Below are 16117 nucleotides of genomic sequence, written 5' to 3'. Positions count from 1 at the left end.
CAACCCTTATTTGTGCACGGAAATGTACTGGGAGCCAATGTAGGTCTTTCAGGGCCGGTGTTCTATGATTTTGGTGGCCACATTCCAAGTAACTACATCCATGGTTGTGGATGCCAGGATCTAGAATCAATCTTGACTGAAAGCACCATTTTGAGAGAAAGCACGACTAGTTCCAGATGGAGAAAAACTACATGCCTGCAGCATGTACTCGGCCTTAGTTCCTTGGATCCTGAACTAAAGGATTGCTCATTTATTTAAATGCCATCTATAAAAGCAAGAGCCTTTTCTGGAACAAAGCCTACAAAAATATGGTAGAAGTTAGAAAGTGAAATAAATAGCCATATACACATACTTCTGAAATCTTGTAATTAGTATAGTATTTTTTAGTTGGTTTATTTAATCAGGTTTTTTATTTTTATATGGAACAGGAGTTCAAATGGCTCAAAAGGTCTTCCTTTTTATTTTTTTACCCTAGACTCGTGTGTGTGTGTGTGTGTGTGTGTGTTTAAGTGGCTTTCCCACAGGAGATGGGAAAATCTGGCATTTGGATCTCTTCACTTCCTCCTGTTCAGCAGGAAAGGAGTGTCTTTTCTACAGGAACTTGTGTGCTACCCAGTGGAATCCACCCTGCTGGGCAGGAAATCCCCCACAGGAGAGGTGGAATTTTATTACTCCAGGATTGTAATTCTGGAGATTTGCGAGAACATCGGATAGGCCGGGGGTTTTATTTTATTTTTAAATGCCCTGCTTAATTTTAGCATCTGGAATAGCAGAAGAAAACAGAGGAGTATCTGTGCACATAAAGGAAAGATCACAGCTGTCTTTCTAGTAATGGTGATATTCCTTTTCTGACCTATTCATGAGTTATTGGGGTGGGGACGGTTAGTGTGTGCATCATGTTCAGAATGAAAAGTGCTCACTAGGGCGCTTAGTCTATTTATTGGCAGATATTCACCGTCAGCTTTCTAGTACAGAAGGGCCATCGCCGCCTGATGCAAGCGTACGCTTGGGCAATGGAAAACTGCCAAGCACAACACTCTGAAACTTCGTAGCTTTCGTTGCTAATCAGGTCCCCAAAAGCTCGTGAAATAAGGCGAGGGAAGAAATCATTGCCGCATATTTCTGTAGGGTTTTAAGGCTGCCTGTGTACAGAACTGTTGCAATCTGTACAACTAACCTGCCTTCAAGTGTAGCTTGTGTGTCCCCCCCCCTCTCCTCCTTGGAACCTCTTCTGTGATAAATAGCAAGGCTACTGCTCAGCATGCCCTAACACCTGGGAATAATCATGCAAAAATAACAGCGAGGAACTGCAAAGCGTCTGTTCTTGACATTAACTTTCCTCAGCTTGACAGACTGCCACCAGCAGATGTTAGACTTGTGTACCTTTTCCCCTTCCCCACCCCCCATTTGAGATGGCTGTCTTCCCCGCTTCTGCCTTTTCAACCCTTCCTACGTTGCCTCGCGAGTTCTTTTGGGGACTTTCAACCAAATAAAACAAAATGTTGGCTTTGCTAACCCCGTGATCTTTGAAGAAGCAGGGATAATAGCAACGTTCGGAGTGGCGTTTGAAATTAGGAGGCAGTTCAAGCCGGGCATGTTTTTTGTCTGAAACTTGGGGGTGCACCATTTACTTCTGACTCAGGAAATGGTTCCCCTTTCAAATGTGTGAAAGCAGGGGCGTAGCAAGGGGGGATAGGGGGGTCCGCCCCGGGTTCCATAATGGAGGGGGTGACAAATTATCAAGGAACAATTTTTTTTGGGAATTTTTTTTGAAAATGCCTGCTCCGAAGGTCTTATCTTACCATACTAGGGATTATATAGCTATATATGAAATTTCATGTATATCGGTTAATATCTTGACCCTCCTCCACCAAAATAGCTGTTCACTTGGCAGTTTTCCTATGTCATGAAGGCTGAAATTTCAGTTCAGAGAACACTTACTGTTCCCAACCCTAACCCTGTGGAAAGCCATCTAATTAGACTTTAATTTGATTTTGAGATGTTTTTAGGAGGTAATTTAATTATTGTTTGATTTTACACCAATGTTATGTATCTGATATTAGCCACCCTGAGCCCGACTTCGGCTGGGGAGGGTGGGATATAAAAAAGGTGTTTTTTTTAAATTACTTGTTATTATTCCTTTGTAAGAAAATATGAAATAACTTAAAACCATTTTTGCGGGGGGAATCAATGGGGGGGGTTGACAAGAAATTTTCTGCACTGGGTACCACCTGACCTTCCTGTGCCTCGGGGGGGGGGCAAAAATTTTTTTTGCCCCCGGGTACCAATTTACCTTGCTACGCCCCTGTGTGAAAGTATCACATGGTAGACGATGTATTCCTTATGGCTGCTAGTGTGGGCACACTGGCTTCCTCCCCACACACCCTGGCATATTTCTCCTGACATGCTAGCTTTTCATGCTCAAGGGGGTCTTCTTTTTGACTACCTTGAGACCACTCAGATCTGATTCCTCTTTTGTCGTCTGAGCTGGTACCGTTTAGGAAGGTCTGTAACATGTGTTGTGTCTGCACATTTGAATGTGTATGTTAGACATCAAAAATCCACTGGCCCATATTTCCTGTTTAGCATTACTGCTCTGTACCTGCCTTGCTTTAGTGTCATAGCATTGTAGGGCTGGAAGGGATTTGATGTTTCCATGAAATGCTATTGCACCGGGTTGTTGTTGTTTAGTCGTTTAGTCATGTCCAACTCTTCGTGACCCCATGGACCAGAGCACGCCAGGCACTCCTGTCTTCCACTGCCTCCTGCAGTTTGGTAGCTTCGAAAACACTGTCCAACCATCTTTTCCTCTGTCGTCCCCTTCTCCTTGTGCCCTCAATCTTTCCCAACATCAGGGTCTTTTCCAGGGAGTCTTCTCTCCTCATGAGGTGGCCAAAGTATTGGAGTCTCAGCTTCAGGATCTGTCTCAGCTTCAGGATCTGTCCTTCCAGTGAGCACCGGGTTACTCTCATACATAGATGATCTTCTTCTTCTTCTTCCCTACCCACCTGGCTGGGTTTCCCTAGCCACTTGGGGCGGCTTACAGCATATCCAAAAACATAATAAAAACATTAAGTGCTAGAAACCTCCTGATACAGGACTGCTTTCAGGTGTCTTCTAAAAGTCATGTAATTCTTGAAATCTGAAGGGAGGGCATTCCCGAGGGCGGGCGCCACTACTGAGAAGGCCCTCTGCCTGGTTCCCTGTAACTTCATTTCTCACAGTGAGGGAACCAGCAGAAGACCCTCGACACCATAAGTGCATCATAATTTACTCCCCCCCCCTAAAATATCATCAAAGTATTGTGGGAGCAGCACTGTGCTTTGGGAACATAAATTCACATATTTTGATAAGATGTAGGGCAGTGCTGTCAAATCTAGAATCAGTGACCACCTATTAGGTCTGCTTCTCCAAACTCCTGCTCAACAGCTGATCGATGCTGTCTGCATTGATGCAGTTGATAACATTTCCGGCACAGCAATGTGAAGCCTGAGACTTGAATGCAGAGTTCCCCCCTACCGAGGGATCCATCCACATGTGAAAACTTGTAGTTTTACATAGACACATTTCTCTAGAATGACCAAGGGTCTGGTGTCTTGTCATTTTGCAGAGCTTCTTTTATTTTCTAACCCAGAGGCCGCAATCAAGACTGGCTTGTTATACTTTGTGTATTTGTCGCCATCCCTCACAATTCTTCTTTTACGCTGCCTTTTTTTTTGTATAGGAGCATTTAATCTCTGTAGCAACATAGAATTCCTTCAGACAGCCCATAAAGTTAAACATTGCCTGTCTCTTTATCAGTGTTTCTTACATTAATGTGGTTGAAACAGCCCTGTTTGGTTTTGAAGAGCAAAATATTTTGTGACTAGGACACCATCTTGAAGCGTCTTAACATTTATTAAGTAACATATACACACAAAGTGTTTATTTATTTACAGCATTTATACCCCACTATTTTTTTCTCCTTCTCCCAGTCTTCTTTAAAAGATTCTAAATTTGTATCTTTTATCAGTGCCATCAGTTTTGCCATCTCTGCTTATTGCAAGGCGGAATCTGTCAGTTTTAATGTTAGTAACCCATTCTTCTCCAAGAAACTTAGAGTAGCATTTGCGTGTTGAGGTCCCCAGATTCTGACCCCTCCCCAACCAAAATGAACCAAAATGAACCAATGCCTAACCGCCAACCTTACAAAGTTGTGACTAATTGCTACGCAGTAGGCGAAAACCCAGATGGCACCATCCAATCAGCCAAATGGAAAAAATTCCTACCAGGCCCCTGCCCCAAAGCAGACGACCCCATGACAGGCATAGCAAGGTCATACGCAGAGGCCTAGTAAAAGGGGAAGGGAGGGCGGGAGATCCGATGCACGCAGCGAAGAGGGGAATGAGCAGCGTGCTAAACAATATATAGACCCTGGCCTGTCAATCAATAAATTGCTACATTCAAATCTCCCCAGCTACACCCTGGACCCAATTACATGAGACCATCTATCCTAACCCGCCCAACAACAGAGGGGTGTCTTTCTGGCCCCAACCGCAACACGTGCTCTCCAGGAAAGAGAACACGCCATGTGGTTCCGCCATTTTATCCTCCCGGCATTCTCGTGAGGTGGGATAGCCCAAGGTCACCCAGGGAACCTCTTGACTGAGAGGTCTCTCCAAATCCTAGCGGTCCAACAGAAACTTGAACTCAATTGTTGACCAACTACCGCCTACTGGATCTCTTAAAAAAACCCAATTTGGAGCATTTTAACATAATTTCACAGGGTTCTATTTATGAGGGGGTATAGCTTGAGCCGACACTGTGTTGTTCCACATCTGGATAAATGCTGGGGAAAGCACAGGAACCAAGTGCATTTGCATTACTCCGAAAGCCTGAAAAGAAGGCCGGAGGACCTCTGTTATGAGAAGTCTGTGCGGCAGCCAAAACTCATGTAGTGCAAACTCTGGCCCTGTGTCTTGAATGTAGTTCAAAGATAAATATTGGGGTTTTTTCATCCTTACTTAACCAGTGACTAGTTTGCAAGGAACAGCTGTTTTTGAGGTCAGTTGGTTTTCACTCGCCTGCATGCTCGATTTCTTGTTGAAAAGCTTTCCCTCCCCCCCTTTTCTTTTAACGCTGCCAACATCTTAAAAGTCTGATGGCAGCAGGATAAACACATAACAGAAGCACAGAGTTTCTGTACTCTGCTGTGCTTTATTTCATCCCTCCCTTTTTTTGGTCAGGTAGTTGCCGAACCTAGAGATTCAGCCATCAAGTTTTAACCAGCATAGAATAAGTTTGCCTTCCAGGTTTTAAATTTAAAGATTATCGGTAGGTCTCAGTAGGAAATGTAATTTGCATCCCATTTGTCTGTGTACTGTGTTTGTTTAGAGTACAGTCAAACTTCGGTTCCCAAACGCCTCCATTATCGTACATTTTGGGCTGCTGAACGCTGAAAACCCGGAAGTAAACGCTCTGGTTTTCGAATGTTTTTTGGAACCTGAATGTCCGATGCGGCTTCTGTTTGAGTGCAAGAAGCTCTTGTAACCAACCGGAAGCTGCGCCTCGGTTGTTGAACGTTTCGGAAGTTGAACGGTCTTCCGGAATAGATTAGGTTCGGCAACCAAGGTTTGACTGTACACAGGTTACATTGTGCCATTGTATTTGCAGCTGCTAGCTTTTCCAAAGAAGGATACTCTGAAGTAAGGAAAAGAATATAGTTCTTCTACGTCCAATTCTCCAGTTTTACCTGTCACACACAGACTATGGGATTACTTAGGTGGGGTTAGTGCTGTTCCCCTTATCCACCCCTGCACTTCACTTCCAGCGTGCACAAGATTCCTGTCTCCACACACACCTTTTCATTTTACTTCATGTGTCTAATGATTTCATGCCACAGTAACTTAGATAATTTCTAAGATGCCTCAACTTATTTTTCATAGTCATAGTAGAATGGGGCCCATATTAGAGAATAAATTGTAAAAAGTCATTTCTAAATAGGATGCTGCCTCAAATTACTGTTGATGTCTTCGTTGGCTCGTGATCCTAGGCATCTGAAAAGCCTGGGAGCAAATATTAAAGCGAGCGATCAGAATGTCTGAAACAGAGCTTTCCAAACTTTTCCTGTCGGTGACACACTTTTTATCAGTTTTGCAGTAATTCAGTTTTACTGAGTTGAGCAAACCAGACGTTAAAGGGAACCCCTTTCCGGCCTTGGGAGGAGCACGGGGAGCGTTTGCGTGACACACCTACACACTGCAGCCAACACACTTAATGTGTCGCAACGGACATTTGGCAAGCTCTGGTCTAAAAGATAATAATTCGGTGAGTCACTAAAACAGGGTGGCAAAATTTCCTAAGTAACCATAGTTATTTGAAGGGGATAACAGAATATCTTTTGATTGGTGCATCTTGATATCGTGTGACTTTTTGGGTACTGCTTCATAATGTGTGGAATTGCTATATTCAAAACTCAATGTGTGTATAGACACAATCTTTCCTATTACCTTCAGCATATGACAGACTGTGTCTTTCTTTGTTTTTACTTTCAGGTTGACCCCCTCTTTACAGTGCCTGCACCTCCGCCTCCTATTTCCAGTAGTCTTACACCTCAGATTCTGCCTTCCTACTTTTCCCCATCTTCATCCAACATTGCTGCTCCAGTTGAGCAACTTTTGGTACGGACTCGTTCAGTGGGTGTGAATACTTGCGATGTTGGAATAGTAACGGAACCTGAATGCCTTGGACCATGTGAACCTGGGACCAGTGTGAATTTGGAAGGGATTGTATGGCATGAAACCGAGGAAGGTAAGCTGTGGTTTCCCATTTCCCATTTTGTTTGAATGTTGCATCTGCTTCTCAAGTTTGTTAACAATCATATTATACAGTGCTGTTTGTTGTTAGAACTAGAGGAAATTCCCATCATAGCTCTTCCAGTGAAACCAGCTACATTTTAAATAAAATAAACTCTTGATAAATGATTGTACCGAGTGGTTTGATAAACCTTTAGGATAAGATGTAATGTGTTTTTAGATATTTAATGTCTTTGTTTAAAAACAAAATGGTTTGCAGTGTAACAAAATAATGGTGCAGGAAGAAGTGTTTATAAAAGTGATACAATTTTAGAAGTATTATCTGAAACTCACACTTCTATAGGCCTACTTTAAAACATACTGTGCAATACCCTGTACAGGAAATCTGTATTTAATGTGAGGAGATTTCCTGAGTGTTCGTTTTAATTTTTTATTGTAAAGAAAAAAGATCTGTGCTGCATGAATACATTTTCTGGTGATGTTAACAGTTATGAGAATTTGTTTTTTGAATTGGAAGTTTCTGAGAGAACATCAATCCATGGAGGTTTCTTGTGTAAGGCTCATTGATTAAAATAAGGCAACCTGTCGCTTGATGAATAAGCAGGCATTTATTGAAAATAATTAAGAGATGAAACTTTGGTCAGGAAAAGAATTGGAAGTATGATGACTCTTGTTAAAATTAAGGCATCAGAAAAAGCTGTCATTTGTCATGGGCAGATTTCACCACCACCCCCCCCCTTTATGATTTCCATAAAATAATCTCTTATTGCCTGAATTTACTGTTATCAATGATGGAATTATTGTACATGCCGGCCTAATTGCTGGTTTTGACGTAGGATATTATATCTAATCAGAACTGTTGGAATGGGTGCTGTTACAGATGTTTTCTCACGTTTGCTTGAGCAGTGTTTAATTACTAGTGATTTAATAGCCGCTGTATTGGAAGCAAGAAATTCCATTTCAAAAGTGTCCTACAGCACATCAGCTGATGATAAATCCTAACATGCTTCAGTTGTATGCGCAACAGTAGTTCGTTCTGTGCAATGATATATAAGGCACCAGCAGAGAGCTTTACACTGTCCGCTTGGAAATCAATAGAAAGATTCTGACTTGCTTGCTTTTATATGCTCTCGTCCATCCATCTCTTTTGCTGCGCACGCTTTCGTCAGATTCGTAATCTAGATTGATCCTTTTAGATTGTTTTCAAAGCACATATAAATTCTGTTTTAAAATATGCCTGCCTCTCTCGCTTCGTGTTCTTTTTACTGACCTGCATTAGTCAGAGTTGGAATGTACGAGTGTGAATTGTGGTGACATGAGAGAGCAGTAGCTTTTAATAGTGTTATTCTTGCTGAGTAAACTAAACTTCTGACCCTCACTGAATTAAGAAGTGCTCCTTGTTAAAGGTCTGGAGGGCAGCAGTGTGGTATTTTATAATGTGCCTCCATGCTCACAAGAATGATATTCCGTCTGCTTGCTTTTGGTACTCAGATGTGCTAGCTGAGAATATTTTTATTTATTGAAATTGCCTGGTCCAGAGTCCCTGCCTCTGCTTATGGGAAGGGGTGTATATTCTAAGAAACCGCCAGTTATTATCCATTCTGTTTGTGCATCTGCAAATCTGGGACATTTGCGTGGCATTAGCAAGATGACTACTCAACCTTCAAAGCTGCAGAGAATAGGGAAACAGGATAATAAAGGTTTCACTTCTTGATGTCTAGCATATTGGAAAGCTTCTTGAGTAATATTAATAACGTCTTAACACTGATAAATCCCTGAAAATTGTTGTGGGCTTCTAAGAAAGGAAAGAAGCAGATCCTAATTTAATATAGGAATATTAAGCTGAATATATTAAGCTGAGCCTTCTAAATATGGGAAATTCAATAGAAGTGGCTGTCTGGTGGTTTTTTCCTTTGTGACAAAAATTACCTGGTAGTGTAATCCTACGTAATGAAAAATTGCTTATTCTTCAATCCAAGACACAATTGCAAGTAAATTCTGTTAATTTCATAGATCCTTAGTACATTTAGCATTGGGTTCTAACAGTCTCGTTTACATGTTAGTGTTTGAGACACACTTCTGGCTGACTCTTCATGTGCAAATCATGGTTTCTAGGGAGCAAGCATTGAATCTGTACCAAGCCCAGGTATCTGAAGTGTTATGCATAGTTTTCAAATGGTGCATTTACATTGGAGGATAAGCCAGGTTTTAGTGACATAACAGTCAAACATATGGGGCAGAGAGACATAACACTAGTTGTAGTTGCTTTGTTATTACAGTCAAAACACGTTCTGCGCCACTTCGGCGAATGTCCGCGGCAAACCCGGAAGTACTGGAAAGGGTTACTTCCCGGTTCGCTGCATGCGCAGAAGCACTAAATCGCGCCGCATGTGTGTGCAGACACGGCACTTCGACATGCACCATTTCCAGCTTGTGGACGGGCCTCCGGAACGGATCCCATCCACAAAACTGTAATTTATTTAAAAAACTGGAATTTCTCTTCTCTAAGGCTCAGTGTGGCTTCCAGCAAAGCAAACCGTACAACAGTGGCAGCAAAACTATGTAAAAAACAACAACAGTCTCTTCATCAAGAAACCACTAAAAATAGTGTACTGTGTGTCAACAGTCCCACAAGTCTAGACATGCTCACTCAACCGCTCTAAGGCTTCTCGAATGCTTTGCATCCTTTCGGAAATTCTCCAGAACGGCTTTAGGACATCATCTGAGATGTTGTTCTGTAACCTTGAAATAATTAGGTTAATGGCCCTGCTTCTGGTCTCTGATGCCTTCACCAGATGCATCAGATGCTTGCATTCAAACAGTTTAATACTAAGCAGTGAAATTGTTAACTTGCATCCAGGCAACAGATTAGGTACGGGGACGATCCGAATAGCAGCGATGCACTCCTGAGGCTCAAGCGTGATTCATACCTGAACATGGCACCTTTTTCGATGTTTATGAGAGACAGAAATTGTGTTGATGGCCCTGAGTCATCAGCCGGGATCAGTTGTGCAGTGATCGCAATAGGTTTGTAGGGGGTCTAAAGGCTAAGCTCCACATATGGCAGCCATATACAAAATGCAGTTTGAGCAACTGCAATAATTCCTTGTAAAAAGAGGAAGATAAAGAGGAGCTTGTATTAACGGCAGGCGTAATGAGAACAGTGTGGCGTATAAAAGAGATGCAGTTTTATTTGGCATGGAGTTCTTAAAAATGGTAATACGGGCTGCTGTAGTGTAGTCCCCCCCGCCGCCATATTTCTGCTATGTGCACTTTGAACACATGAGGGGGTCCATGTGTGGCGCTCCTAGAATGGGTACTCCAGTAAAAAAGGCAAGCTGCCGTTTGATAAGGTAATCCCAAACTGTACTGTTCAAAGGAAGGCCACTCTGGCCTCTGTTACCACTGTCTAGTTACAAGGACCTCCATCCTAGGAAGAATACAGTGGACCCTCGGCTTATGTTACCTTCCTTTCGGGCTGCGAACGCAGCAAACCCAGAAGTGTATACTTCCGGGTTTTGCCACATGCACAGAAGCGGCGCCTCATGTTGCAGACTTTTCCTCATGTTGCAGACTTTTCGGAGTACGTACTGACCCCCGAAACGAATTAAGTTCGTATCTGGAGAGTCTACTTTACCAGTAATCTGGACTCTATTAGAGATGGGTGATATAGCGTGCAAAACCAGTTTGAAGTTGCTATCGTGAAATTGGTTTCATAATTTTTGACCCAGCAATATATCGGGAATCACGATATGTGCCAGGGCCGGGCGATAGATCGTTCAAAACTGGTTTGAAGTCCATATCATGTTATCGCGATCATGTTTTGTGCGTGTGTTGGTGTGCTATGCAAATATTACAGTGCTGGGAAAACTGTGATGCTGGCCAGTTCCTCTACACAGCTCCATCCTTATTTCAGACATTATGATGTATTACAATGTTTAGCTGGTGGTATATCGCGATGTAGATAACCAGGTATTGGCCTGTCCTACTGTTTGCCTCTACACAGTTCTATCCTTATTTCAGACATCATGATATGTTGGTAAATTGTGATGTTTAGCTGGTGATAATATTGTGATGTTGAAAACCAGCTATCTCCCAATTGGAAAAAATGCCTGTTAGTAACTCATCTCTTTATTCTTCCATTGTCAAAACTGATTTCCCTAGTCTTCATCGCGCCTTCTCTCTTTTCCCCTTCAGTGTGTCCCGTCTTTTGGATTGTAAGCCTTTAGGGCAGGGCTTACTCCATTATTTTGATTTATGTACATCGCCCTCACATCAATACCGCTTTTTAATTGTTATTTGTAGCTATCTTTGAAATGCTGTGAGCCGCTTTGGGATATAGTCTTCATCTGCAAAGTAGGATAACTGTATAATAAAAAAAACAAGATTCCAGAAGTGTTAGGCAGCTTACAAGTATTGCCATCAAATGGCTTGTTTTTCTAGTTGAGAGCACTGGAAAACATCTGCATGGCTGACCAGGGAAAGAAAAATTGCTATTATGGGGGTGGAGAAGGGACTTCAAGAGAGAGCTGGAGTCAGGTAAGATTACTGTCATTAATGACATCATTAATGGCATATCCCTGCTGAGACGAGGAAAAAGTGAGGAGAGGCCTCAAGGGAAATAATATTGCTATACTAAAATCTGTGTTCAGTTCAGACCTATTCTCAAGTGTAGCAACTGGGAATATGTTGGCAGATTGAAGACTTCAAGAAACTGTGTTCCTCTGGTCAGTTTGCAGGAAAGGGAAAAAAACAAGCCAACAGTTCATTAGCTGACACAAATCTTTGTAACCAGTCAGACTCAATTAAAGTAAAATATCTGAGAAGAGAACACTATTTAGATGATAACAGATGGGCTGCGATGTAAGGTTAGTGAGGGCAAATAGGGAAGTAGTCTTGATAGTTGCTTCTTAGCAGGCTGATATTTATCACTAGTTTGTCTGTGTTGGTCTATATTCAAATAATGTAGGCCACTCAGAAGTCACTATGCAGTATGGAATAAATTAAAAACACATTTCAGTATTATTAATTGTAGTAGGCCTATTGCTAATACTATTACAGTGGTACCTTGGTTGTCAAACTTAATGGATTCCGGAAGTCCGTTCCAAAACCAGAGTGTTCCAAAACCAAGGCGCACTTTCCCATAGAAAGCAATGCAAAATTGATTAATCCGTTCCAGCCTTTTAAAAACAACCCCTAAAACAGCAATTTAACATGAATTTTACTATCTAACGAGACCATTGAACCATAAAATGAAAGCAATAATCAATGTACTGTGCTATAAAATAAATAAGACAGTATTGTAGATGATAAAAATTAAAACTACTTTTTTTCATACCTGCACTGATTATAGTCATTGTTTGGATGGGGGGCTTTTATCCATTTCCACAGTCACACAATCAATCAATCAATCAGTCAGTCAGTCAGTCAGTCAGTCAGTCAGTAAGTAGCTGAACTGGGTTCCACACAGTCACAAAAACAAATTTAACTGAAAAAGCCTCAAAAACACAAAATAAATAGCAAAAACAAAAGCGCCAAACTTAATCCATTCCAGAAGTCCGTTTCATTTCCAAAATGTTCAAAAACCAAGGCGCAGCTTCTGATTGGTGCGAGTGCCCCAGAAACAATAGCCGACAGCCGCATCGGATGTTCGGCTTCTGAAAATAATTTGAAAACCGTAACACTTCCGGGTTTTCGGCATTTGTGAACCAAGGCGTTTGAGAACCAAGGTTACCACTGTAGTAGTATTACTGTTACTTTTATTATTTCTTACAGTAAGCAACATATGGATAGGCTGGGTAAAAAAAAATAAAAAAAACCCCAACCCCCCCAAACACCTTTATACTTTTCCTTTCACAAATACGATTTCTCTAAGGATGGGGAACCTGAAAGATTATATAATTAACTGTGACACAACTGTATATCATCAGCTGCTTAAGGGACATTTTGAAAAAAATAAACTTCAAATATTTATTCTCTCTGGTTTTGGCTGCGAACAGCTGTAGCCATCAGAAGTAATTGTTCTTATGAAGAGTTTTATGCTTGAACGCTGATCCAAAGACAGCCATCCTTCACCTGCCTGCCACTGGTTCCAGAACAATCCGTCACCTCGTGGCATTTGTCTCCGCTCAGATTGATGGGTTGGCATTCCGATTCTTCGTACAATATGTAATTGTTCGATAATAAACACAGACGAAGGGTAGTTGTGTCGCTTTTCTTTTTTAACAAGTGGTATTCTCAGCTCAGCTTGTCGTGTCCTGATAGCTTGAGACAGAAAATGAAAATTGCGGGGGAGGAGAGATTGTCCTCATTTTGTAAAAGCAATTTTTCCTCAAGGATTTAAGAAAGCAAGTAGATTATATCCCTCTTGTTCAGTTACCTATAGCATCGTAAACCTCTCTTAAAAGGGACCCCCTGACCATTAGGTCCACTTGCGAACAACTCTGGGGTTGCGGCGCTCATCTCGCGTTATTGGCCGAGGGAGCCGGCGTACAGCTTCCGGGTCATGTGGCCAGCATGACAAAGCTGCTTCTGGCGAACCAGAGCAGCACACGGAAACGCCGTTTACCTTCCTGCCGGAGCGGTACCTATTTATCTACTTGCACTGTGACGTGCTTTCGAACTGCTAGGTGGGCAGGAGCTGGAACCGAGCAACGGGAGCTCACCCCATTGCGGGGATTCAAACTGTCAACCTTCTGATCAGCAAGCCCAAGGCTCTGTGGTTTAACCCACAATGCCACCCAGTAAACTGCCTGGATCTCTGTTTCTTTTCTTTACTTTTCTTTTATTGTGCCACCCCCTAGCATATTCTTAACTGACCTTGCAGTTCATTAAGTCTGGTTTCCTGCTTCAGTAAGTTGGAACTGTCAATCAAGAGCTTGGCTTCTAATGTCTGCAGTTTTCTAGCCGTCTTCCGACTCTTGGTCCTCTTCCCAGTTACGTTCTGTTCCTGAATCTTAATGTCATAATAATCCCTTTGTTCCATATTTTGACTAGGAACTTCTTCTTTTTTGTAGTGGCTGTTATGAACAATCCCATTGTAAACCTCTGCTAGCAAAGTCTCAGTGCACCAGTGACCAGGGAAGGCAGCCACAACAAATTCTGAGAGCTCCTAATAAGCCCTCCCTCCAGCTGCTTTCTTGTGGGCTGCACATGCTAAGCTCTGGAATCCCATTACGGTCAAATATGAGACTCTTAATCTCAGGGTCGTGGGTTCAAGTCCCACATTGGGCAAAAGATTCCTGCATCGCAGGGGCTTGGACTAGATCAGGGTAGGCAAACTAAGGCGCGCGGGTCAGATCTGGTCCAATCGCCTTCTAAATCCGGCCCGCGGACGGTCCAGGAATCAGTGTGTTTTTACATGAGTAGAATGTGTGCTTTTATTTAAAATGCATCTCTGGGTTATTTGTGGGGCCTGCCTGGTGTTTTTACATGAGTAGAATGTGTGCTTTTATTTAAAACACCTCCCTGGTTTATTTGTGGGGCATAGGAATTTGTTCATTTCCCCCCAAAAAATATAGGTCTGAGGGACAGTGGACCGGCCCCCTGCTGAGAAAGTTTGCTGACCCCTGGACTAGGTGATCCTTGTGGTCCTTTCCAACTCTTTGTTGTTGTTCAGTTGTTCAGTCGTGTCCGACTCTTCGTGACCCCATAGACCAGAGCACGCCAGGCACCCCTGTCTTCCACTGCCTCCCGCAGTTTAGTCAGACTCATGTTGGTAGCTTTGAGAACACTGTCCAACCATCTCATTCTCTGTCGTCCCCTTCTCCTTGTGCCCTCCATCTTTCCCAACATCAGGGTCTTTTCTAGGGAGTCTTCTCTTCTCATGAGGTGGCCAAAGTACTGGAGCCTCAACTTCAGGATCTGTCCTTCTAGTGAGCACTCAGGGCTGATTTCTTTAAGAATGGATAGGTTTGATCTTCAGCGCAGAATGTGTTTTGTTTGTTTTTGGAACTGATCGAATAATAGTGCAAGAAATGTAGAATTATAAAGTGTGGTTGAGGTTTTATGAAACCAGTGTTTCTTATGGTAAGATATTAACGGGTGTTTTATTTTGGAATATCTGTGTATATGTAGCATCACACAGGGACTTCATTCCAGCAGCTGCGATGTTGGGCTGGGACATAGAAACACACACAGAATCTCAACTACCGTGGTGTGGGGGAAGAATTGGAAGTAGCTACAGGGGCATTACAGTCAAGACCGCATGATTTCCCGCCCCGACCTGGCCACAGTGATTCCATGCGACGGTCAGCTCCAGGCTTGACTACTGTAACTCGCTCTACGCGGGGCTGCCCTTGAAACTGTCCCAGAAACTCCAGCAGGTGCAGAATGCTGCAGCGAGGCTCCTCACGGGGTCCTTGCCATGGGAGCCTATTCACCCAGTGCTCTACCAGCTGCACTGGCTCCCAGTGGAATATAAGGTCAGGTTTAAGGTGCTGGTTTTGACCTTTAAAGCCCTATGCGGCCTAGGACCCTCGTACTTACGGGACTGCCTCTCCTGGTATGTCCCACAGAGGACCCTAAGGTCCATGAATAATAATAGCTTGAAGGTCCCAGGCCCTAAGGAAGCCAGACTGTCCTCCACCAGGGCTTTTTCAGTGACGGCTCCGACCTGGTGGAATGCTGTGTCCCACGAGACTAGGGCCCTGCAGGACTTGATCTCCTTCCGTAGGGCCTGTAATACAGAGCTATTCCTCCTGGCCTTCAATTTGAATTAGCCTGATCCTCTATTCCCTTTTCCCTTTCCTCTTCTCTGAAGAAACCCTTTCTGGGACCCCACATTTAAATTCTTCCCTGGTCTCCTTGCTGTCCCTACTAGGATCAACTTGGCCAGTTAGCCCCGGTGATCATTTCATGTCTACCGACTGTCCCCCCAAAAAATGACCCCTGAATTTTTGAATTTTATTGATATTGATGCTGCATTTTATGCTGTTTTATGCTGTTTTAAAGTCACATTAAAATCAATGTTTTATATTTGCTGTTAGCCATTTTTAAACCGGGAAGGGCAGGGTATAAATAAAATTTATTATTATTATTATTATTATTATTATTATTATTATTATTATTATTATAAATGGTCTCGGTCCAGTATACCTGAAGGAGTGTCTTCAGCCCGGACACTGAGGTCCAGCTCCGAGGGCCTTCTGGCGGTTCCCTCACTGCGAAAAGTGAGGTTACAGGGAACCAGGCAGAGGGCCTTTTCGGTAGTGGCACCCGCCCTGTGGAACACCCTCCCCCCAGATGTCAAAGAGAAAAACAACTACCAGACTTTTAGAAGACATCTGAAGGCAGCCCTGTTTAGGGAAGCTTTTAATGTTTAA

At 42.8% G+C, this 16117-nt stretch overlaps 1 protein-coding gene across 5 annotated transcripts in view; it reads left to right on the top strand.

Moving 5' to 3' along the window:
• ZNF608 (zinc finger protein 608) overlaps positions 1-16117 on the top strand; it is a 120834-nt gene that overhangs the window by 50622 nt on the left and 54095 nt on the right. For all 5 annotated transcript variants that reach the window (XM_033164615.1, XM_033164613.1, XM_033164614.1 and 2 more), the window contains one exon: positions 6534-6789. In XM_033164615.1, the coding sequence (XP_033020506.1) occupies positions 6534-6789 (256 nt within the window). The remainder of the gene's footprint in view (positions 1-6533; positions 6790-16117) is intronic.

The sequence above is a fragment of the Lacerta agilis genome, chromosome 11, assembly GCF_009819535.1.
Source record: "Lacerta agilis isolate rLacAgi1 chromosome 11, rLacAgi1.pri, whole genome shotgun sequence".
Classification (NCBI taxonomy): Eukaryota; Metazoa; Chordata; class Lepidosauria; order Squamata; family Lacertidae; genus Lacerta; species Lacerta agilis.
This window is presented reverse-complemented; position numbering and strand designations above follow the sequence as displayed.